The 24,108-nt window shown below is 45.9% G+C and overlaps 1 protein-coding gene across 4 annotated transcripts in view; it reads left to right on the forward strand.

The window, feature by feature from the left end:
- The window catches only part of LCOR (ligand dependent nuclear receptor corepressor), a 76,667-nt gene that overhangs the window by 41,543 nt on the left and 11,016 nt on the right, over positions 1 to 24,108 (forward strand). For 2 of the 4 annotated variants that reach the window (XM_090056889.1, XM_090056886.1), the window contains exons 2-6: positions 4,335 to 4,400; positions 4,829 to 4,908; positions 14,439 to 14,571; positions 19,491 to 19,778; positions 22,972 to 23,065. In XM_090056889.1, coding sequence (XP_089913015.1) covers positions 19,541 to 19,778; positions 22,972 to 23,065 — 332 coding nt within the window. In that variant the 5' untranslated portion in view covers positions 4,335 to 4,400; positions 4,829 to 4,908; positions 14,439 to 14,571; positions 19,491 to 19,540. The remainder of the gene's footprint in view (positions 1 to 4,334; positions 4,401 to 4,828; positions 4,909 to 14,438; positions 14,572 to 19,490; positions 19,779 to 22,971; positions 23,066 to 24,108) is intronic. The other 2 variants (XM_090056888.1, XM_090056887.1) reach the window with 1 other exon arrangement.

The following is a 24,108-nucleotide window of genomic DNA, read 5'->3' on the forward strand; positions in this document are numbered from 1 at the left end:
GGCCACTAGATCCCCCCTCAGCCTTCTCTTGTGGAGGCTGAACAGGTTCAGGTCCCGCAGCCTGTCCCCATAAGGCCTGCCCTGCTGCCCCCCCGGATCATGTGAGTGGCCTCCTCTGGACCCTCTCCATGCTGTCCACATCCCTCCTGCAGTGCGGCGCCCAGAGCTGGACACAGTCCTCCAGCTGCAGCCTGACCAGTGCCGCATAGAGGGGGAGGATCACCTCCCTGGACCTGCTCGAGATACATCTGTGGATGCACAAGGTGCGGTTGGCCTTCCTGACCGCGTCCCCACACTGCCGGCCCATGTTCATCTTGGAGTCAATGATGACTCCAAGATCCTTTCCTGCCTCTGCCCTGATGAGAAGGGAGTTCCCCAGCCTGTAGGTATGGTGCCGGTTCTTCCTCCCCAGGTACAGCACCTTGCACTTGTCTGGAAGAGGAGGACAAAAGAATACAGCTAAAGTAGCTGGAGTGTTTGGTTCTGAGCTCTTGGAGGGAGAAAAATTTGCAGGATTCGCTAGTCTTTGCTTTTGCATCACTCTTATTTTAAGTGCTGTTGCTATAGCATAAGCATGGTAAGTGTTCTTAATTCAGCACAAGGTCTAAAAAGAGGGCCAGAGGCATGACAACCTGATTAGCCCTCTCACTAAGGTATTGCACCACCGCCCTTTAGAAATGGTTTATTGAAACTGCTCTTAGCATCATGGCTCCCTGATCCCCATTTGTGCATGGCGTCTCGCCTACCCCGGTACCCACCCACAGGCTAGAAGTAAAGGGAAGAGATGTAGACTGAGTATCTGTTCTTAGCTGTGTCTGCTATGGTCAACTTACTGGGTTAGAGCAGGGGGGAGCAGAAATGTGGGAAAGACGGTTGAGAGAGAAGGGCGTCTCAGTGAAGAAGCAAAGGGGCCTATGTGCCAGAGCCCGAAAACTTGGTTGTCCACCTGCTTCATTGGGACCACGTGGCATGCTGTGGGGGGGGGCACCGGAGGGGCCTCAGGAGATCCCTTCCAGCCTTGCTTTCCTATGATCCCGTAGCGTGTCCAGGCCCTGAGGGCAGCTCTGGACGGGTGCAGAGGAGAGAATTCACATTTATTTTTAGTGCTCTGTGCTGGGGTAATGGTGCGACAGCCTCTTAGTTTACAGTGTGATGGGGCATGTACAAAGGTGTGCTCATGTGTGATTTTGGGGGATTTTTCTTTCTGCTGGCATGTTGGGATTTTTTTTTTTTTTACAGTTTTACAAACTGGGGATGTCAGTCATGTCCACTTCTCCTAGTTTTTGCTAGAGATCTTCTTGGTGCACATAGGCTAACTCTCATGCTTAAAATAGCATTTCCAAATGGAAGTTGTTAGCAATATAAGAAAATTAGGCTTATTATAAAAGTCCGTTCTCCAAGCAGCTAGCATAGTTTTCTTTCATTCTCATTCTTTCTTTCATTCTCGTGCTCTTTTTTTCTTTCGCTCGCTCACTCTCTCATATTACTAATTTTCTATCACCATAGAGCCTTCTGTACTTGACAAGATATAATTTCTAATGGACACACAAATCCAGTAAAATTTGAAGAAAAACCTTTTGGGCATTATTAATATAAAGAATAAAAACCATAAATTGATTTCATCCTCTGCTGGTTGTCTGTAACAATAGTCGAGGTTTTTCAAAAGTATAGAAGCTTCAGTTCTGTGGAACATTGTTTGAAATGGCAAAAATTGCAGGAAAAGCCCTGAAATTATGGGATCTTTGTTCCCCTCCCTCTTCTCTAATTGTCTCTCATTCTGTGACTTTTCCACTGGCCCTGCTCTTCTGCTGCTGTGAACTATCAAACGCTAATATAGACGATGAAGGTATAAAAAATGGGATTTGACAAAGGCAGCCATGTTAATTTTGTTCCATTTGAAATGCAGGGAAAATATCATCTGCCAAATGGAAAAGGACAAAATCACTGGGGAAAGAAATGTTCTTTTCAAGCTTCTAAGAGCAGTGACAATGCAGGGAAATCACACTATAAAAAGTAGACAGTTCCCATTTCAAAATTTAGTTTCCACTGTTTTATGCATGATTCATTGTGCACAAATGCTTTTTTGGAGTCCTAAGTGATCAAACGCAACATGGCAGGTCTTACTCGGTCTCTGCTGTATTGCACTCGGGGTTGTGTTTTGTTTCTTTCTTTCTTTTTTTTTTTTTTTTTTGGTTGAGCTACATGGCTGTTCTACTTGATCTTCAGTATAATTTTTGAATACATTCATACTTCCCTTATTTGCCTTTTTTAATGTCAAGCGTTGCACATAAGATGTTCTGCCGTTGCTATGCAACTGCTAAATCCAATATTTAATATTAATAAAAACTGAGTGGCATTAACATCAGTGAGAACAGTGGGCTAGCAAACTATGATTGTACAATATCCAAGCTGTAAAACTTGGCAGGGATTTCGGTGTGCTGTTGCATGCATGACAAGCTGTGGGGTATGCGTCATTGGCAGTTACTATTTTAAGAGTGGCGAGTTTGGAGGCGAGTCTCTAAGCTCCCTTGATCCTAACAACAAAAAAAGTGAAAGGGACTGAGGTTGGTTGGCCGGGTGAGTCCGGTGGTCAGGCCAGGAACGGATGGTGATGGTTCGTCATCCATGAGTAATAGTGGAGGGGTCAGAACGATAAACATGAGGGTCAAAACCCTGACTCTTCTATTTTTCTTCCCCCAGGTCAGGTGGGTGTGCCCTTCCCCATTGTTCCTGCCACTTCCTGAAGCCTGCACTGGCTTTCTTTGGAGGCAGTACTGCTTGCCTGCCTGACAAGGTGCAGTTTGATGAGATCTTTTATTTCTTCTTTCCCTTTCCCTCCCCCTCCTTGCCTCTGATCTTTCTCCTCACTCTCATCTGCATTTGACTGCGCCACTCTTGCCATTTTCCACTTTTGTTCCCCTCCTTAGCACTTGTGCTGGATATTAGCATTATATTTGATGCTAGATGTGCTGCCACAGATGGCATTGTAACTTGGCTGCAGTTTAGCCATTGAAGTAGCAGTAAATGGTAAAAGTGCTTCCAGGATCCTGCCTTGCACCTCAGATGTTGTCAATGCTTCTGCTGTTGCACTGGAGCTGTTGCCAGCATCTGATGGGTAGAGCGGGGCCGCTCGAGGTCTCCATTTGCACTTTGCCCAGGCGGTGTCAAGGGAAGTCGTGACATCGGCCGAGACGTTACGCTTGGGGAGCGGGCAGCCTTATGGTTGCTTTCTGCCAGGGGATGCCATCAGTCTGAATTTGACCCTGAAATGCATTCAGGTGGTTGTTAAATCCTCCAGCCAGGTTCGGTAGCTCCGCAGTCATGTTTCACCGTCTCGCGGAAGTGATCGTCGTCTCTTACTGCTGTGTTTGAAAGGTCCGCACACACAAACCGGCCAGCTAACTACGCTCAAGGTGCTTTATAATGCAGCAGGTAAACCTGCAACAAAGAAAAATATTCTGTCTTAATTTTTTCCCATTTACAATCATCTTGGGTGTTGCTTACAGCACAAATGTTTCCAGGCACGATGGGGACTGAATTGCCAGCGTTGTTTTAGTATAGTCCACGCACTCGCAGTGTTCGCTTCCTTCTAGTACTATGTACTTGGTGCTGCTAAGAGTTGCATTCATGACTTTCTGTTCTCGTATGGTGGCAGCAATGTAGGGGGGACGGTCTTCTTGTGCAGAGGCTAAAATTGGCCTGAAATCCCTGTTCTGCTCTTAAAAAAATAGGGCATAGAGCATAGCAGCCAAGTAAATCGGGCTCCCTGAAAACACAGAGCCGTGACGCTGACTGGAACATGAATTTCTCTCTCGAATGGGATAGGATTGCTGCAAACCCCGTCCTTTTTGAATCATCTTTGTCCCCAAGAAATCGGGAGACAGAATCAGTTTGTGGAGAAGCTGCCGGAGGGCTTGGCACCGTGGAAAATACATATTTTTGACACTGAACTTGGAGGCTTTAGTGAGAACAGGTTTGGTTTTTCTTTTTCTTTTTTTCTTTTTTTTTTTTTAAAAGAAAAGTGCCTGGAATTGCGCAGCACATTGTGGAAGCTAAAACTTGCCTTTTTCTTATCATAATGATTTCTGTTAGTGCCCCCCACTGCTCTTTATTGAGTCCAGTTGGCTGTGAAAGTGCAGGGGTTGAAGCAGACCCAAGATGCTGTTGTGATGTGCCGCAGTTCAGTCCTCAATTCACGGTACATCTTGGGAGTACTAGGAGAAAACACGTTCAGATCTGTTCTGGGAACAGATAAATATAGACCTGCTATTGTAAATATTCTGGCAGTGACGTTCTTAATCTAGAAAGCTAACAATTCTTTTCTTTGCTTTTAGGGTTTGAAAGTATTCTAGAAGGGCTGTTTGGACCTGGATTATTAAAAGATCTCAGTTTGTTTAAAGGTATTCAATCTCTATTTTTGTGTCTTGTTCTGCATTTCTAATGACAGAAGCAACCCCAGCTCTGCCTCTAGAAAATGTGTGTTACCGTGGAGATTTATGCTTTTTTCCCCTCCCCCAGGCAGTGCTCACAGTTAGTTTCATATTGGCTAAAATTACTAATGAGTGTGCGTTCATCTTTATGTAGCTGGCAGTGGATTTGGTGTTGCTTGGGGAAAAAAAATCAAAACCCCCCCAGTTTCGTTGTGTGTAGACCAAATGTGGGTAGTTTAGTAATCTGGGATTTAGAAATATGGCCGAAATCACACCTGCATCTGCAGAATCTAGGCAAGAATGTTGTGAAACAGGTATTTAAAGTGGTGTTTCTCTCTGGCACCAGCTATGTCGTGTTTTATGAATATTAAGTAATTTGCTATTCCTCTGATTTACAGACTGTGAGCCCGAAGGTGTTTCTGATTGGTCTTTTGATGAAAATTGTCTTTTCTGCTGCCTGAGAAGAGAAAAAGTGAAGGTAATAATGCAGCTGTGTCAAGCTAGTAGTTGTGGAGTGTGTTTTTGCTTCTCCTAGTGATCTAGGTGTATAGTTAGAGGAAGATTTGCAAACTCCCCCTCCACTCCCTCCCTGCCCAGTTACACTGGGGGAGCCCTCATGCACGTTCCTGCCCACTGTGTGTTGTCTTCTCTGTAACTTCCCTGCGTGTGCGGTGTGCAGTGCTGTGGGGTTTTGATGTTTGTGTGTGCGAGCCCTTCTCGGTCTGTCGGAGAGGACGTGTAGGGAAGAAGGGCGTGGGTTGCCCGGCCCTTTGGAGGGGAGGTTGAAGGGTGGCGTGAGCAAGTGACTGCCTTAACCTGCAAGATAGCAACGCAGACCAGGGTGACTGCAGGCCACGGCAGACCATCTTGTTGGCCATGTCTCTGTAACAAGAGATTTGTCTGCGAAGCAGGTTGTTTTTTTTTTTTTTACTATGTTTCTGACCAGGTCCTGGCCTGCATGTGGACTAACCGTCTGTGTCCACGCAGGGTGCTGGCAAGCCTTTTGTAAGCACGTTGTAGCCATGCTTGCAGCGTGGCTCAGCCTGCAGTTGCTGCTCGAGCCATGTGTACACACACGGTTACTCTGTTGTGTAGGCAGGAAAGCTCATCTGTCAGTGAAACCTAGTTAGCTGGTCCTCCCTGCTCCCACTCCTTCCTGTGCGAAGCAACTGTGTACTGTAATACACCGTGTGGGCTGGCAACAGGTTCCCCCCAGCACTTCTTGAGTGTTTGTAAAACCCTTTCCTCTGCAACAGCTATTGCTCAGGACAGTGTGGCTTGTGCTAAAAGGAAATGCTGCGCTGTTTTTTGCTGTTGGCTCCTGTCTGCCAGTAGCCTGGGTGCTCACTACATATTGAGCTCCCATTTATTTTTGTAAAAGCTTTTTACTGAGGCTCTCGGAGGAAAAAAGCATTGATTCTGAACGGATTTCAGAGAAAGGCACTTTGTTTTCCGGTCAGAGACCCCGGCCAGCACAATGAGGTCTGAGACTCGTTTGTGTGTTTAGAGTAACATTGTACAACTGTGGGCACTGGTGTCATCTCCTGAAAAAAAAACTTCATGAAAAAAAATCCTCCTTGCTGCAGTTCCATTGAAGCCAGTGGATTTTACACCAGGAAGGGTGCTTGTCCCTGTGGTCGGGAGCTGGTGAGAGGCTAGGAGAGTCCACTGAGCTTTGGGGTGTTGAAGCCGCTGAGCTGAGCATATTTGCACATTGGAGAGAGGCTGGTGAAATTTGGGTTGGCTGTAAGCAAACAGTGCTGCAGAAGTGAAGGTTGAAAAGGTCTCGGATTGCTAGGCGAAGGTTAAATTCAAGCCTGCAATATGGTGTTCAGACTGGGGACAATCCTCTGCTTCCTTTCAGGCTGTAAACAGCCATTTGTTGAAAGCTTGGATTTCCCTGCTGTGTTGTGAACACACCATGCTGGGTTTTGGTTTTGGGGGTTTTTTCCCCCTGGTATCCACACCTTCCCAGCTGCGCAGAGTGCTTGGTGGCTGTGTAAAGCAGCATGATGGAGCTCTTCAAGTGCTGAAGTTAACGTGCCTCAAAGGTTAGCTCTCTGTGGGGCATTGCTGTACCCATTATGCTGCAGGGTGTGTTTAAGCAGGTGAGGGAAGCATGTAAACAAGGCCGGGCCTGGGCTGGGGGGGGGTGCTCTGGTCCAGTTGGTCACAGCCGGTTTTTAGAGACGGGAACAGAGTCATGGTGCAAACAAAAGGGGTTCGAACGCTGCAGGGACTCAAGGCTGCAAAGCGTGGGCGGGCGGAGAGTGAAGTTGAGTCTGGCTGGCATGGCAGAGAGAGAGTTAACGGGGCTGAGTGGAGTGTCACTCGAGTGCTTTTTTTCCTCTCCTTCCCGTGGAGTCTGTAACGTTTCCAACCACGGCTGGCGTTCTTAGCGCGTGCTCCTTGCAAGGCGTTCTGCGGTGCAGTTACTGCTACGTAGTGGATTTGTTCAAGTAAAATCTCCCTGGAGATGAAATGGGCACGGTTTCCCCCAGGGCAGTGCATATACCTGCAGCTAACAGCCTTTGGCTGAATTGCAGATCGCAAGAACTGCCTTTTAAATTCCCTCCTTGCAGCAAAGTTGTGGAACTGCGTCTTCATCTGCTCCTTTTTTAGGGCGCTCCAGGCTGCCATCTCTGTGACTGCTGTCACTCTTCCGTGCCCTCTTAGGGAAGTGGGATTTCGGCTGGCCCCAGTGCTGTGTGATCTGAACTCCTTCCCCTTCCCCCAGCAGGTCTGTTTGCTCGGTTTAGCCGCATCCACTGGAAGGGAGCTTGGGACACTTGGTGCTAGTCCCAGAAGACTAGAGCAGTGTCACTGACATTGCAGCCTGGAGCACAATGGCTGTAGCCAGTTCTTCAGCCCTTTATGGGTCTGGTCTCTACCCCTCTCCTTTCCCAATCCACCTTTGATGAATTGTCATTGCCACCACTTTGGTCTGGGGAGCAGGTGGGGAAGCAAACTGGTGCCGTTATCTCCCACCAGCAGTGGAACAAAAGTAAAAACTAGCGCATCTGTCTTCGTTGGCCCATAGCAGTCACTTAGCATCACTTAGCTTGATTGGGAGAGTCAAGGTCCAGGTGGTCCTGATCAGAGCTCTGTCAAGGCAGCGCCTGCCCCACTCTCTGCTCTGGGAGGTGCAGTCGGCCTCTTGCTTTCACAGACAATCAGATTCAATCGCATGCATTTTTAAAAGGAAAAAAAACCGTCTGCTTCCTAATTGAAGTATCCTACCAAGATTAATTTATTGGTAGCCATCCCTTTGAGTTGGAGGGTGGAGCACACTAAGCTAATGTGCCAATTATGTGATATTCAGAGGGGAATACCGTTCAAGTGCAGCCTAGCTTCGATACATTGGAGAAAGGGGCTGAGATGGTGAAATGTAAAAATGGGTGGTTATGAAATATTCAGCCAGAAAGGAGCAGGCTGCTGGGAAAGGTCTTGTAAACTTTGGGGGTGCTCACAACTTGCCGGACTTCATAGGGAAGCATCCGGTTTCTCTAGAGCATGTTAAAATGAAGTTATCATAGGGCCTTCCTTGCATCAGGCACTACAACATATGATAGAGGCACCAGCTTTAGTGATCAGGAGAGCAGTGTTATAAAGAACTACTGCCCCAGCCATATGCATGCACCCCACACATGCACACAGGAGAATATGTGCCTTCGCACCCCAGCCTTCTCATCCTCGTTGGAGTAAATGCACAGTATTATCATGTATAATCCATCTTGGCTAATTCTTACTTGACAATCTGAAGACTTTCTCAAAACCTAGTGTTCTGCCCCCACCACCTTCATCGCCCGGTTCTAGTAGAATGAGAGCAAGATTATTTCACAAGTCTTTTACTTCTAAGAATGTGCGCAGTGCAGTTTGCATTCAGACTTGCCGAACAGCTTATTCCACATCGATCACTTGTTTGCAAAAAATCAAAGTACCCTTTTTGAGGGCAGTATCCTTAATAACTGGGATCATGTTTGCTTACCTATGACTTAAAAATGTTTGATAATAAATTGTTGCAACACGACAGCACTGCTTGAAACTTTATTAAGAACATTTATTTAATATAAAATTAGATCATCTTGCTTTGCTGCTTTGGTTTTAATTGGAGTCTGACACCCAATTTGGGGCTGGATGCTTTTGAAGAAGATTGGAGTGAACTGAAGAGAGAGCACCCGAGCTGTGGGGAAGGGAAGCTTTGGAGAACAGGCCCTTGAAGAAAGCTTGAGCACTGAGCCTATGCGTTCTACAGCTACACAATGCAAGGAAATATATAAAAAAAAAAAAAAAAGAGAAGAATTAATTATTCTCATTAGTGGGTGAGAGCAGAACAAGAAATGTAGGAAGCTAAAGTATACTTTAAATAACTGGTGGAATATATACTATAAACGTAGCATGAAGGAGAAGAAGATGCTAAGGGAAGTTATCCCTTTGGCGGTGATAAGTGTAAAGGCCAGTCCTTGCCAGCTCCAGTAAAATGACCTTGATGCATGAAGGTGAATGAAATGGCAGCTCACTAGCAAGCCACACCAGCCTGGCAGATGCTTTCTAAAGCACTTATCTTATTCCAAATTGCCTGCCCATGAATGGTGGTCCCATCCCCTTCACTTCAGGAATGATTTGGTCATCAGACTTTGTGGCTTTGAATGAACCTTGAGTCCTTGGTGGAAGAGCACACCTGAAGGCTGGTACTCCTAAAGCACTGCTGCTGTTGATCACATCAAAGCATTCACTCCCAGAAGAATTTAAATTAGCAAATGAAACATCTGCAGATGGGTCCGAATGCTGTTTTGATGCTCTAGATCTCTGATAGTTGTGGTGGATTTGTAGTGCATTTTAGCTGGTTTACTGCAATATACAGTGCCCTGCATGCTTCGGGGTTATTTCTGAATTTTAATTTTAAAAATATCTCTGGCCCCTGAACTGTCAATTCTTATATTGCTTGATTGTGAAACAATCTGACATGGACAGATGAAAATCTGACAGAGTCGCTTGTGGTAGAACTGCCAGCTCAGGTCAGGAGAAATCCTAATAGTCCTGCATTAGAAAATAAGAAGAGCCAACCTGGGGCAGAGCAATGGTCCATCTAGCTCGGTGTCCTGTCTGCAGAGGGAGAGCGCTGAACTGGATAGCTCTCCAGTGTTCAATCCCCTCCCTGCCATGCACCTCGTGTTGTTTGAGAGATGCCAGAGGAAACCTCTTCAACTGTTCTGTTCAACAGCCGTTAAATAGATTGAGCTTCCACGAATTAATCCAGTCCCTTGCTGAACTTGGCTCTGCTCTCTGCCTCCACCACCTCCTGGGGTGATGAATTCTACGAGTTAACGACACGTTGCGTAAAGAAGTACTTTTTATTTTTAGTTTGAAACTTGGTACCTACTTGTTTCAGTGGGTGCCCCCTTGTTCTGGTGTTCTGGGACTTGGTGAACAGCAGTTCTGTCTGCACTTGGTCCAGAAGAGGATTTTGCAGACCTCTGTCATATCTTCTCTCATTGTCTACATTAACACAAATTAATATGAACATCCCACACTTTTTGTTTAATTTTTAGTTTTGAATGCACTTAGTGCAAGATATTGAGTGTTCTTGGCCCAGTTAAGTCAGAGTGGTTTTGAATTTGGAAAACCATTTAATGTCATTCTGATGTAGTAAAGCACTGACTGGCTCCCTAGGCAAGTTGTTCGATCTTCTTCATTGGAAACTGGATTAGACAAAACAGCTGTCAGGGAAGGTGTAATTATTCTTGATCCTGCCACTGTTTAGAAAGATGGTCTAAATCTGGGGTTGGCAATCTCCAGTCCACAAAAGGATTGTATATGGCCCACAGAGTTGGGATGGTGGTAACATTTGGCAGCATTTGGTGGCACACTGTAGCCGCAATAGTCCAGGAACGACATGGAAAAGGTTTAGTTGACCCGATAAAAGGTATTACCAAACTTCTACTTGAGACATGTTAGACCTGACCACTCCAACCTGAACTGAAGGGCATTTTGTGGGCTAAAGCTTGTCTAACATCTCTCCCAAATGTGTAGTTGATCCAACAAAAGATATCAGCAAACAAACAGTGCTTTTCCCATTAATATTTTGGAATATTGAAGAGGTGGGACCAAAATGGACTTTGTATGTGCTGTGTTGTATGCTGTCACAAAGCGGATCTAACAGTGTAATTTTTTTTTCATACTGTTCCTGTTTCAAAACTTGTACTAACTTCCATTGCCAGGTAGTGACATCTTGTGATTTTAACTTTTGCTGGCAGAATTTAGGACTTGGGAAATTGAAAGGATGGGATAAAAATATTCCTGAATATGGCTACTAGGAAGAAGCTGGTGGAAAGGCAAGTGAACTGATCAGCTGTGCTAAATTTAAAATAAAAAAGTACATTTTGCTCTGAAACAGTCGCACCAAACCTATCCAGAGTTTATTAGGTCATCTCTTAAAGAGGCTGGAATAATGGTGGTTCTGTTAATTAAAAAGTAGGGAAATGAATAATTGAGCTGAGAAGGAATTTGTCTGACTTGATTTTTGTGGTCCTGAAAATGCAAGGGAATTCTGCAGAATGTCTGGTGGTGCATGAGGTTCATGTTGGTGCTCATGTATACTGTGTTTTCCAATCCCAAAACTTACACATGGATCCATCCTGGAAAAATATTTTTCCTGAAACAGATCAAGGGGCCCTTTAATCAGAGGTTCATGGAAGGTCCCATGATCTCAGCATCTTCTGCACCATTCTTTGTCTCTGTAGAAAGCCTTTGTAGTCCCCTAGTAACTTGATGCTATCCAGAACAGGTTAGAAAAAGTTATTGTGGTTGTATTTAATGCCACACCTGTATTTGAATGATGTAAATTATAGTTGTTTTATGTCAGTGCACACTGCCACTGAACTGTATTTCTGAAGAGAGACCTGCTAGGCTCCATCACTCTTCTCATTTAATGGTATTTGATGTTCCTTAATTGCCTGAAGGAACGTAATCAGGAAAACTGAACTGTTCTGTTTTGGTGCACTTTCACTTTCCTGTAAATCAAATAATGGGCAAAATGTGGGATCACGTTGACAGGGATGAAGTCTTCTTCAGTTGTGAGTAGCTGGCTGGGACCACGGGTGAGTTGGAAATATGCCTTCCCCACCAGTCCTTGGGTTTGAGCCAGAGGATGCTAGGTAACTTGAGCAGGAGCTGCATGAGTGAACCTCTGTGTTTCATGCTGAAGAGTTTCCTCTTAAAGTGAAATGAAAAATCACCTGGTCTCCTCTGGAGCTAGGAACAGAAGTTACATATAAACCGGTATAAGTGATTTGAAACAAGTTCACATCTGTAACGCAACAGAAGTTCAGTGCACATAGACCACTATCCAAATGGCTGAAACCAGTTTAAGATAAACCTGGATGGACATAGTATCAGACTGAACTGATTTAGGTTAAATTGGTTTATTGCACTTCTGTCCCAGATCCCTTCCAGATTTAAGTTAACTCACAGTCCAACAGGGTCCACCAGATGCTTTGCACCTCCCCACTCACAGGGTGGGCTGGCTAGCTGGCCTAGGCTGTCTGCTCCAGCCCAGCAGGGAGGTGTGCTGTAGTGGCCTCTGGCTTCTGGTGTCGACCACTGCAAACATGTTGCTGCATTTCCGGGGTCAAAAGTGAATGTCTGTTCACTTGCTTATCGGTTCAATCTCCGTAGCTTAGACTAACCTGTGAAGATTGAATCGATTCAGCCTCAGGCGTCTTGACTGTCTGTACTTGGCCTACATGTTTGCTGCGTAGGTACTGCAGTGAGAGGCACTATAGAAATGCTAAGACGAGATTCATTTCTGGTTTAATAGCATTTTTTGTGCAAACATTTTTCCATTTTTTTCTTCTTGGTTTTAAACACAAAAAGGTGATTGTTAGGCTGACTTTGCTTTATTGTAACCCCCGTGATTCTCAACCAGGGTGCTGTGGCACCCTGGGGTGCCACGAGATCCTTTTAAGGGTGTCGGGGGCTGCCACACGCTATCACTTAGCCCTGTTAAGTGCACAAACACATACATATGATTCATTGGATAAAACCAGGGATTTCATATCCATAATGTGAAAAGCATTCTGCCCTGCTGTCTTTCTGAGTTATTAGGAACAGAAGAATTGCTCTCTTGTTTTTTTTTTTTTATAGTCAAAAAACAAGTGAAAGTGAAGAGCCAGCTTTTTCCGAGGAGTGCCTGGAGTCTGAAAGGCTTGAGAGCCACTGTCTTAAACGCACTCTTGCTTGAAAGACTGTTGATCCTTCATAACCTGGGCTAACATTTTTCTCTACATGTTGTTGTTTTTTCTCACCCTTCCTCAAGCCTGCATTACGCTTTGTAATGTGCAGAGATAAAGCTTGCAAAAAGATAGTGCACATCTGTCGGTCTTTGTTTAAGAAGGTCTCACTGAAAAATAATTTTCATGTGGAGCGATATGTGGCAGGCTTATTTTTCCACGTGGATTTTTGTTCATGGTGAAATTCTGGTCAACTTTTTCAGTTAAATGGGTGTGAAATCATTTTATTCTCACATATGTGTATGTAGTGCCAATAGTGTGCCAGGGGGTTTGCTGATATGGCTCTGTCGCAGTGTGATTACAGTTCGGACGCACTTTTTAGTGGGTGTGATCTAAAAGCGATTTATCTGCAAGTGAGCTAGTATCTTCTCTTGTGGAGGCTGACTGGTTTGGGTTATCTTCAGCTTGGACGAAATGCTCCCTGTGTAGCTCTGCTTCCTTCGGAGATCCTTATCAATGCGGTAGCGTACCTTCGTGGGAAACACCTAGGCCTACCTGCTCTTCTCCCCCTTCCCATTCCTTAAACCTTTGGCACACCCAGTTTCTCTGGTTTGTAGGTTTTGTAAGTCTGGAAAGTCATCTTTAATAGGAGAAAGTGCTGCATATGAATATAGAAACCTAAGGGCTCAATGTCTTCATGGCCAGAGTCCCCAGTATTTCACGTGCCATGAGACGTGATGTGTGGTCTGCTCTGCCTGGCCATCCGTTCTCTGGGCTGGTTGTTCAGGATGGCTCTGTTATGCCTCCCAGAGACAACACGTGCCACAGATGTGCTGAAACCCACTCTTTCCACATCCTCTGTGAATGAATGGGTTACAAGTTATGTGTAGCTGGTGTCTTCTGGCAGCTGGGGCCGTGCAGATGTTGAGAGAACCCCCCAAATGGCCTGGAGGGGAGCAGGGGCAAGCTGATCTGTGCCTGTACAACAAGAATTGTAATCCATGCGCACAAGAAGTAGATGTGTGGTCACAGGTGAGGTTATTTTCATAATGGAAGAGTAAAGTACAGGAACAATAAATTAGAACGAGTTTTACACTAGTGACGTTTTTTGTGCTGAAACATTCTGGAAATCAAACAGCTGCTTTCAGTCGTGTTGTGCAAGGACTTGAAAGAGCTTGTGGCTCTTCTGTTTGTTCCGATTATTGGTAATATTGTGAATCTACAAGACCTACTCCATTTAAAAGTTGCTATTGTGAGTCTTGACAGCCTGGCGTTGCACATACATAGTCATTCAGCGCTCGCTTTGCATGGACACAGTGCAGTATGAGGGGGCGAGGTGCGATTCTTTTCTGTGTTCTGTCCTCAGCAGCTCTTTCATAGAAAATTAAAAGTGCTCGGTGAGGACCATGTGTTCAAAAACCAGGTTCTTGGCCAGACACAAGGTGAAACATTCAGCTTTTTCTCCTTCCTACGCAGCTCACATTTTCTATAGTGCTGTTAAACTTGAAAGAGGACTAAAAAGTCTCTTTGGTTTTGCATTTAATATTTTAGCCTTGGTGGCACATCACATTTTGTGCTTTTATTTATTTGATACAGGTTTTGATGTAAACCTGAAGTATCAAGACAGTTCTACTGGCTGTTGTAAAACGTCCATTGTGTACATACTTTTTCATTTTATTTTTTTTATTAAGCGCTGCTAGCTGCATGTGATTAATTTATGCAGGGTGAGGAAGGGGGGAATAAGATCTTACAAACATGTCATTAAATATTTTTGCAGGAACACTTAGTCAGTCTGGATGAGCCAGCTTCGGAAGCTGGGCAAGAAGCTCTGCTTAGACAAGAACAAGCAAAAATCATTCGGTTCGAGAGGCAAGCGGAAGAGTTCCTCAATGCAGTCTTTTACAGAAAAGGTTGGTTTCGATGACCAAGCAGTGTCTCTACTCTGCCCTTTGCATGCAGCGCGGGTGTTGCAAAGATGAACTCTTGAGCTTTAGGCATATGTACAGTCTTTTCAAATGTTTGTAGCCCTCCGACTTTGAAAGGGGCAGTGGTTGGATCTCAAAGGATGCAGTCATTTGCCCCAGATCAGGTGTGTGTGAGGGGAGAGAGGGGGCACCACCTCTGCTCTCAGAGAAACACTTGGGTTTTTGCAGTGTTCAAGACATGCCCAGAGGAGACATCCCTCTGAGCCACTGCTGGTAGAGTGGGGCATTCAGAAGCATAGGAGAGGAGTAGAAGAAATACTAGTTTGGGGGTCCATTCCCATGCAGATTGCTTCTCCTGAGGGCAGCGTTGTTAAACAGTAGTTCTCTGACTGCAGCTGCTGGTGACTTCCCGGTTCTTAGAACCGTGCATTTCGGGTGTCAGTATGATCAGTGGAATCAGAGCTGAAAAATCAGTGCAGTGAAACATCTGGAGGGCGACAGCAGCAGCCCAGCACCGGAGAACCCTGCATAGCTTGCAGTTGGAGGCGCGCAGGGTTTGCCGTCTTCCTTAGACCTGACGCTCACTCCAGTGCCCTCTGCCAACGGGGGAAACGGGATTCTATAGGTTGCCTCCAAACATGCCTCAGATAGAAGTGCATTGTACTTATCAGCATAACCCATATGGGAAGAAATCTGCTAAGTCTATCATTCCAGCCTGGCTGTGGGGGGGAGGGGGGCAGTGTAAGGCCTTCACTTTACAAATTAGAAATTGCTGTAGCCAAGCCTTCTCCTGTCCTTCCAGTGACCAAAATACTTAAAGGTGTTTTACATAGATAACAGTATTTTAGCACATCCTTTATGACTAAAGATGAATAAAGATGAATTATATACGATGATGTATTGCATAAGATACACAAGCGTGTAGGGTGGTATGAGGGATAGTTATTGCCTTACTATAGTTCCAGTTGAGATAATATTTTCATCCCGGCTGCCCCCTTTTCCTCCCCCTTTTCAGCAGTTTTCTGTTTCCTTTAAAGGTAAAAATTGCCTTTTGGGTTTAAATTTCTCATGTTCCTTCTCAATCCAGAACGGATTTGTGTAGGGGGGTAAAAGCGTGTGCAGAACATATGCTTTAACCCCTTCTGCATTAGCACAGTTGGAATTAATTCAGTTAACCATATAGCAATGAAAGCTGATTTCTTTTCATCATTTACATTTTTGAAAGGTCCATTACTTTGGTGTAAGTATCATTGAATTGAAAGCTTCCACATGGCTTGTATGAAGGGCTGTATGAGAAATAAACCTCCTCCTAATTTTGGGAAAAGGCTTAGTGAACACAAATCAAGTATTAGCAAATGAAAAGTGTGCTGTGACTTTGCAAGGCACCTTTTTAAATAGATGCAAGACCCTGGAGTGTGGACATCCAAATAGACTGGTTAAGCAACAATCGTTTAAACTAATTTCCTTTACATAGGGCTTAGTTTTCCTCCACAGCCAAGCTATGCTTGGCTCATGGTTAGGGGTTAGGCCTGGAAACTCACCAGAAAGTCTGTTGTGGTTCCCTGTGTTGCTCTGCCAAGCCTTTGCTGCAGCTGGATTAATTGAGCAGCTGGTTTAATTGATGCCACTGCCATAAGATCACAAGGGACCTCCACACCCCCGGAGAGTGGGAATGGCAGAGCTGCGAGACTCTTGGCCAGGATGGTGCTAGACAGCTGATGCTGACTCGGCTCCGTTTAAACCAGTCGGAGGAGTTTGCCTCTGGAAACAGACTTTGCCCCCAGTAACCTGGAGCCTTGGCACAATGGAGGATCCAGCCCATCCTCCGACTGTCTGTGATGGCATGCATCTTCATTTCTGTGGTGGGAGGCTGCACAGCTCGAAACAAGTAACGGCATAGTTTCCATACAGGTGCAGTAAGTTAATCCCACATATTTCCCCCAGCTGTCTGTCTGTAGCAGCCAGACTGGAGTGCTTTATCAAATATTCATGAAAACTCCAATAAAAATAGAATATTTTTTGTCCCATGGTCCTCAGTTGTCAGTTCTTTTTATCCTGTGCCAGGACAGTCCCTCCTCCTATTGATTTAATGAAAACCAGACTAGTTTTTTCTTATTACTTTAAAACCTTTTCATTAAAAATAAAGCAGATGGAATGAGGGTATTAGGGTTTCACAGCTCACATGATTTGCTTTAGACCATTTATATAGAGTTGATAAATATCTGTAAAATGTTTCATTTCTAATTATTAGGTAGTTGAAGCCAAATGAAATGCCTGGTTGGCTTTAAGAGACACTGCCAGGGTACGTTATTCCTAAACATTTAATAATTGTTTGCAAAAATGCTCTGAATGGATCATAGCATTTACGTAGCATCTGCATTTTATTTGTTAGCTAGGTTTTTTTCAGGGCAGACATGAACAAATAGCTGAGTCTAATTCCCCATCACGAGTTAGTAAGATTATTTTGAGCCACTTCACCTATGAATCATAGAGAAGCAGGGCTGGGAGGGACCTCCAGAGGTCATCTAGTCCAGCCCCTGCCCGAGGCAGGATCAGCCCTGTCTAAACTGTCCCTGACTAATCTATTGTCCAACCTACAGTCAGCCCTGACAGCACATCAAACCTGCCACAGGGAAAGCAGGGGGACCGTGGTGGGCAATGTCCTGCTGCTCCAAAGGTCATTAAGAAATGCTTGAGCGATCCCAAGAGAAGGGCCCCCACTACAGAGGAAGGAAGCCCCCCAAGTCTGTACCAGTTTGACCATGGGATAAAATCCCTTCCTGACCCCAAATGCAGCATCAGTCTGAGCCTGAGCGTGGGGGCAAGACCCTCCGGGGCTGAGTCCCAGCAGGAGCATTGGTACAGCCCAGTCCCCATCCCCATCCCCAGCCTGGGCTGCAGCCAGTGCCCACAAGCATGGGAAATACCCGTAGACGAAGATGGGCATAACTATGCCTAGGTCACCCCTGGCTACAGGCTGCCCAGCCTCTTCTCGAACCCCTTCAGTGGTGGAGAGTCCACATCTTCCCTGGCGTCTCTCCCACAGGCTCCCTGCTCCAGCAGCGAGGAGGTGTTTCCTGGTCTCCAACCTAAACCTGCTTTGTTGTAGCTTCAGGCCTTTGGTCTGCGTCCTCCTCGCTGCAGCAGGAGTGAAGGGGTGCTCTCCTCCCTTTTCTGGATGGCAGCCCTGCAAGTACTGCAGACTATTCTCATGTCCCCTCTTAAGCACCGTTTCCAGAAGCTGAGCATGCCCAGCTCTGTCAGCCTCTCGTAGGATGCCTTCCAAGTCCATTATGATTTTTTGTTGCCTGTCTCTGGACTTTCTCTAAATTCTCCACATCCTTCTTAAAACGTGACTGGAGAGCGAGGGGCTCCATAGCTCCAAGGGCAGCTTTAGCTTTTTTTTGACACATTTGACTTCTTTCCCATTATCCATTGAGGAGATGAATCCCAACCACTGCTAGTGTCACAAGTCTGCCATGGGGGCTCCAAGAGCTTTGGTCTTTGGCCCTTTCCTGCACACCCTTCAACGGGCTGTCTGGGAAGATTTGAGAAGCAGGGAGGGGCTCTAACCCCAGCTGAGAAGAGCCTCTATGGCTGCTCTGTTACAGGCCTCACTGGGCCTTGTTTATATAAAATAGACCTACACTTTCAGGAGATGCATGAAGGTTTGCTATCTTATTTGGACCAACTTCCAGTTTGGGAATACAGAAGGTATTGCCAAACTTATTTCCTCCGCTACTAGGGCTGCAGCAGTACTATAATGACACTAAAATTTTAGGTTCCTCTTAGCCTGTGGGTAAACTCTTGGTATGACCTGCACTCAGCAGTAGCAAACTGCCACTTCAGCGGAGGGCAGGCGCAGTGTATGGAAATGCATCAGACCTTTACATCCTCCATGGAGGAGTTTATGCTGTTGTAGCTGTGTAAGATTACCAGCTGCAGCAGTGTAATGCCTTTGACTTGCACAAATGAACCTCACAGGGAAGAAGGTGGTGGTAGCATCTCTTTGTTTATTTAAGGTTAGGTTGGGGTTTTCTTTAGGCACCCCCTTAGAGAAGCAGAGGACACGGGGCTGCTTGTGTCTTCATGTGCAAGCTCTCGCTCCCCAGATGTCTGTGGCACTTCAGAGGCACATATGAAGACCCTCTCTTGCTCCAGGAATCTAATGTAATTCAGTGTGCAAGATGACACAAGGTAATGGGAGGAGCAAGTCTTTCAAACGGGCATGCCTTAAAATGTGCTGTGCATCGTATTATCCACCTGCCCTTTTGATCTGGGAGCCCCAACACATTGGAACCTAGGAAGATCACTAAAACAGGTTGCAGATATTAAGGGTGAAGCTCAGTCCTCCCGGTGACTACTTGTTCCCTGGCCAGATTAAGTGTAGGAAGGGGTCTGAGCAAAATGGGTTTGTATTGCAGTGGTCCCCAGGCACCCCAGTCAGAATTAGGGCCCTTTTGTTAAAAGGTGTGAGGCTGTAAGATAGGGTATGGCTTCACCCATGTATCATGGCAGCTATCTGGGGAGAGTTCTGGCTCAGGTAAGTTCCTCCATTGCTTTCAGGGAAATTTGCTGGGTTTTGGGAGTGATTTCTGCTCAAGATGGTTATTAAGCACCTTGGGGGTCTGATTCCCCTCACTCCTCAACCTTGCCAGGGGGCCAGTGTGATTGATGAACCATGTTTAGGAAATGCAACCTGGTGTCAGTCGCGTAGGAAGTTGTCATTCCGAGGGATTCTGGTAAAAATAGTAACCCGTTTGTCATGCAGGTATCCTGAGAATAATGCTCGATTTATTTTGCACCCTTGTGAAAGTGAAATCCAGTGTTTTGATTTGAAAGCTGTTTTTTCCTTGTAAAGTTTTTTTTTCTCCCCCCTAAAATCCAATCTCTGCTGTTTCCAGACAGTCCTAGGGTCTCTGACCCCAATATTCCCCTAGTGGCCCGTGAGATCATGCAGCGAATGATCCGGCAGTTTGCTGCTGAATATACCTCAAAAACTAGCTCTACTCAGGACTCCAGCCAGCCCAATAGCACAAAGAACCAAAGCCTGCTGAAAGCATCTCTGGTCGCCTCCTCTCCCACGGCTGCAACTGCTCAGAACCCCGTGCTCAGCAAACTTCTCATGGCTGACCAAGACTCGCCTCTGGACCTTACTGTCAGGAAGTCTCAGTCAGAACCTAGCGAACAAGGTAGGAGCACAACCACAGCATTGCGCACCCGGTTGCAATGCGATGGAAGCCAGGCTGTCGCCCGGGAGCAGAGAGCTAGATGTGGGAAGTGTGGAGGAAATGCAGAATGGCAAACGCGTGGCGTGTAAGGGAGCGACGGAGGAGGCGTAGTGAGGGAGGGAGGCGGAAGGAGCAGAAAAGCCTGCGTGTCCAGTTCGGGAAGAGGTGGGGGGCAAGAGGGTGCACTCCTGACTAGCTGGGAGGTGAGCGTGCTGGTAAGATGGCGAGCTCCCGTCCGCCCGCATACATGTGTATGGTGGTGCATGCACATGGTGCATTTACGTGCTTGCTGTTATGGCAGGATCTGATCCTTGGGGAGATTTATTGGCAACGTTGCCCTGTCTTGCTCTGACAGAACAATGGTTCTGAGGCCTGTGTTTTGTCTCAGCGTTTTTTAAAACGCTAGTTATTTGATGGCAAATTGCTCAGCAAAGGCTGAGAGAGAAAGCCCTGGAATTACACAATGGTTTCCTTGTTTGTATATTTCGTAGAAATTTCTTTCTCACACGTTAAAAATTGCCACGCTCTGCAGAGCACGCAGTAAAGTGCTGCTGAGCTCGTGTCAAATGGAAAACCTTGCTTTCCATCAACTGCTTTTAAAGAAGCAGATTCAGGGAGTAGCATTGTGGCAGCTGAGCATGTTGTTTTTCTTCCCTGAAACTGTTTTGCACAGAGGGGATCATCAGCGTGGTTGAATTCTGAGGGGCTTTTAACAGGCTGATATACAGTTGAGAGTTAACCCTTTGCCCTTTGTGAGAATCTGTTGTTAAAAGGCGTCTGAAACAATCGCAGCAGAAATAGGAAAGGCTCCTGCACCCCTGAGTGGGAAATCATTGTCTTCCATGCATGCACCTACTAAAAAGGATTATGTTTTAAAGCTTGGTGCTATTTTTATGTTTAACTAATGATGTGTATTTCAAGCATCTCTTATTCTGTTTAATCCTTGGTGGTGGAGGTACGTTTATGGAGGTTTTGGTAAGGAAGTTAACAAGAATTTGCTGCATGGAAACAGCCCCGTGGACACATGCCAGTAATGTCCCCGGCTGCCTCCTTCAGAAGCTAAACTGGATGCCACAGGCAGCCACTGTAGTGAAAGTTGTGGTGTTGACACCCTGTCCGTACCTCCAGGAGGTGTGGGCTGAGAAGACGGCGAGGTTAGAGGTTGTCGTGCAGCCAAGAGGAGTGGATTCCTGGTTGGGACTTGATACGGGAATCTCATTCCCATGCATGGATTTTTTTAACCAAATTTTAAGGCAAATTATTGACCTTTTCAGATCATTACAAAGTCTTTCCCCCCACGAAGATTTTTAGAGGGTCTTTTTTTGTTTTCTATCCTTTTTAATGATGAAAATGTTTGCTCAAAACCCATGTGTGTATCAACAGCTTGTTCAGGACCTGGATTCATTGCTTTTGGCCTGTGCACTTGACCTGACAAGACATGGAAAACCTTTATCCATGCTCATAACGCTCTCTTACCTAGTCTGTGCATGTGCTAATTCCATAAGAGAGACAAGGATTTTTTGGGGTGATATCTCTTATTGGACTAAGAATATAGTTGGGATAAAGTTAGACAAGCTTTCAACTGCTAAGCTTTCTGCTTCAGGTCATCACACTCTAACACTGCTAATTCCATAATTACTTATACAATAATGTGATTAGTCCATGTAATTACGCTTTACAGTTTACATTAATACTTGACAAATAATGAATGTGGCAGGCCCTCCCCCCCATGAACCCGGTCTTAATGACGTGTTTAACAGGCTCTCTCGGAGCTGTTGCAGTGGTGCCATTTCAATGTGTACCTTTGTACATCTCCCCTGGGGACGAGGAAGAGGAGCACTTGACAGCATCCTTGCTTGCTCTCAAAGGCTCCCACGTCATGGTAATCCTCCTTGTAGAGGAAAGATGAATGTGGCTTCCTTCAGCATTAGTAGTCAGTGCTGCTTAGTGTCTTTTCCTGAGAAGCAAGCACTGCCCTGAAGAGTTACTTGTCTCTTCAGCCATGCCCGGGTGAGAACTAGAAGACCCTGCTTACTTGTGTTTGGACTGTAATGCTTTTACAAGCGGAGGGGGTGGGACACCCTGCCCTGCAAGGCTGGTTTCAGCTTAATTTTTCTTGTTTTCCATATGCCATGTGAGAAGTTTGAGCAATGTGAGACCATCTCTGCATTCTTCATGTATTGCTCATGGACCTAAGAGTTGATGCTTACTCGAGCTATAGGTAGTTGGGCAAGTAGCTCTGGTAAGTCTCTCATCACCTGGTCCACAAGCCTCGCTTTTCAGGCTGGCAGTCCTTTCGGAGAACCGAGCTGCTTTTAAAGAAGGCCGCTCGTGTTAAAGATGGCTGTAGTCCTGCTGTTTCCGGCAGGATGGAGGCCTGGCTTTGCTAAGCCAAGATGACCTGCTCCACTCGGGGTGGTCTGGAAACCAGCAGAAACTCCAAGGTGTAAGTAAGTGTGTATGTGAAGTGGAGCGATAGAAGGGGGCTGATTGCAGGGACAGGGGAATGTGGAGAATTTGGTAAAAGAAATTGGAGAAAAGCTTCCTTAATGCTAGAGCAGCAAGGCAGAGGGACAGTCTTCCCCGGGAAACTGTGGCGTCTGCTTCACTGGAGGGGTTGAAGAGGAGCCTGGGGGAGACAGGACAGAGTAGCACTGGTGCAGGTGTCCTTGAGGTTCTTTCCAGCCCTGTGACTGTGTGCTTCCAGGGACGTGGAGGATAAGGAGAGTGAAGTCCCTGGGACATTTCATGGGGGCTGGGGGGAGAGTGGTACAGGTGCTCTCCCAGCTGGCGGGCAGAGGCCTGTGTTCCTGGCTGACACCGGAGACTGAATTTCCACCATTCACACCCCTCCACAGACTCAGAAATGAAGCAGGCCTCAAAGCAATGAATTCCATGCCCAGACTCAGGATTTGTTTTTTTTCTAAATCTAGTAGCTGATCCTATGGGTTAGCGTTGCTGTTGCCTGGGTCTCAGTCCTGAACTGTTAACCTCCCCTGGTGTGTCGTCTTCCTGGGCTTCTGATCCGCAACGTCTTTGGGGTGTGAACAGAAAAGCAGCTGTACCAGTTAGTCCCCAAAGGTGGTTTCACCTGTGAGGAATCGCAGCTGCTCCTGCTCCTTCCTGCGCTCAAGTGATCCTTTTCTCTCCACAGACGGAGTGCTTGATCTGTCCACCAAGAAGAGCCCTTGTGCCGGCAGCACCTCCCTGAGCCATTCCCCAGGCTGCTCCACTACTCCAGGGAATGGGTAAGGGAAAGCAGTGTTTGAATAATTCATTTGAGGGGATTTAGCACAAATGTGTACCTTTTGCATCCCGGTAGCTCACACTGACTGATCTTTGTTTAACCCTTTGGAGTAATGAGCATTTTAATTTGGGCCTTTGCCCTCCTCCCCACCCCCAACCTTCCTCCCACCTGCCAAATAAAAGCTGATTGTAAAACAGGACTTCAAAAAAAAAAAAAAGTGTTAGCATTCAGTACTTTTCTTTTGGCCAATTTATTCTGAGAGCAGGTTTCCCTTTACTTTCTTCTTGGACTCAGTGACTAGCAGCGTGAGTAGATGCGCGTAGCATGTGCAGATGCTGGCTTTGAGAGGCAGCGCTACAGAAGGCCTGGTAGCTTCCGGCTCATCAGAGGTATAGTTGATACGATATCAGGAAGTCGAATTGTAAGCTCTCTATAGCATGAAGCCCGTTTAAAAGAGGAAATCACAGCATTTTTACCACAGTTAGTTCAGGGTACCAGAGAATATTCTATCAGCAAACTTGCTTCGAGGCTCCAGATTTCTTATGATTATAGCTGCTCCTGGCTCTCTATCCTCGGATGGTAACGAGGCATTTGGACTGGAGGGGATAGGCTGAAAGTAAAGGGGCTCTGTGTGTTGATGAAGATGTTACCTCGAGACCTCGCTATAAGCGGAGAAGGCTTGATTAATGGAGTGTAGTCATAAGTCTTTTAGGTAGTTTACCTCAAAATAGCTAATTGTTGGGTTTGACTTTACATTAAAGTCTTTTGCAAGTTGTTGGATTTTTAACAACTAAAAACTTAGTACTGGCAACCATTGACTTGACTAACCTACACTATATTTTTGGATCCAGATTTGCAATGGCATTATTTCAGGACCTATTACTAGGCAGTAAAAGCTGCAATCTCAAGTATTTGCTTATGCAGTCCTCTGCATTCAGGACCCCCCGCCCCCACCTCTAAAAGAAACCTCCCGCAACCAGTTCTTCAGTATTTCAGTCCAGAAAAGGTTATTTCCATTTCTGTTTTCTTCCTACAAAGGCAGCA

The sequence above is a fragment of the Crocodylus siamensis genome, chromosome 7 (assembly GCF_052110815.1).
Source record: "Crocodylus siamensis isolate JL-2025a chromosome 7, ASM5211081v1, whole genome shotgun sequence".
NCBI lineage: Eukaryota > Metazoa > Chordata > Crocodylia > Crocodylidae > Crocodylus > Crocodylus siamensis.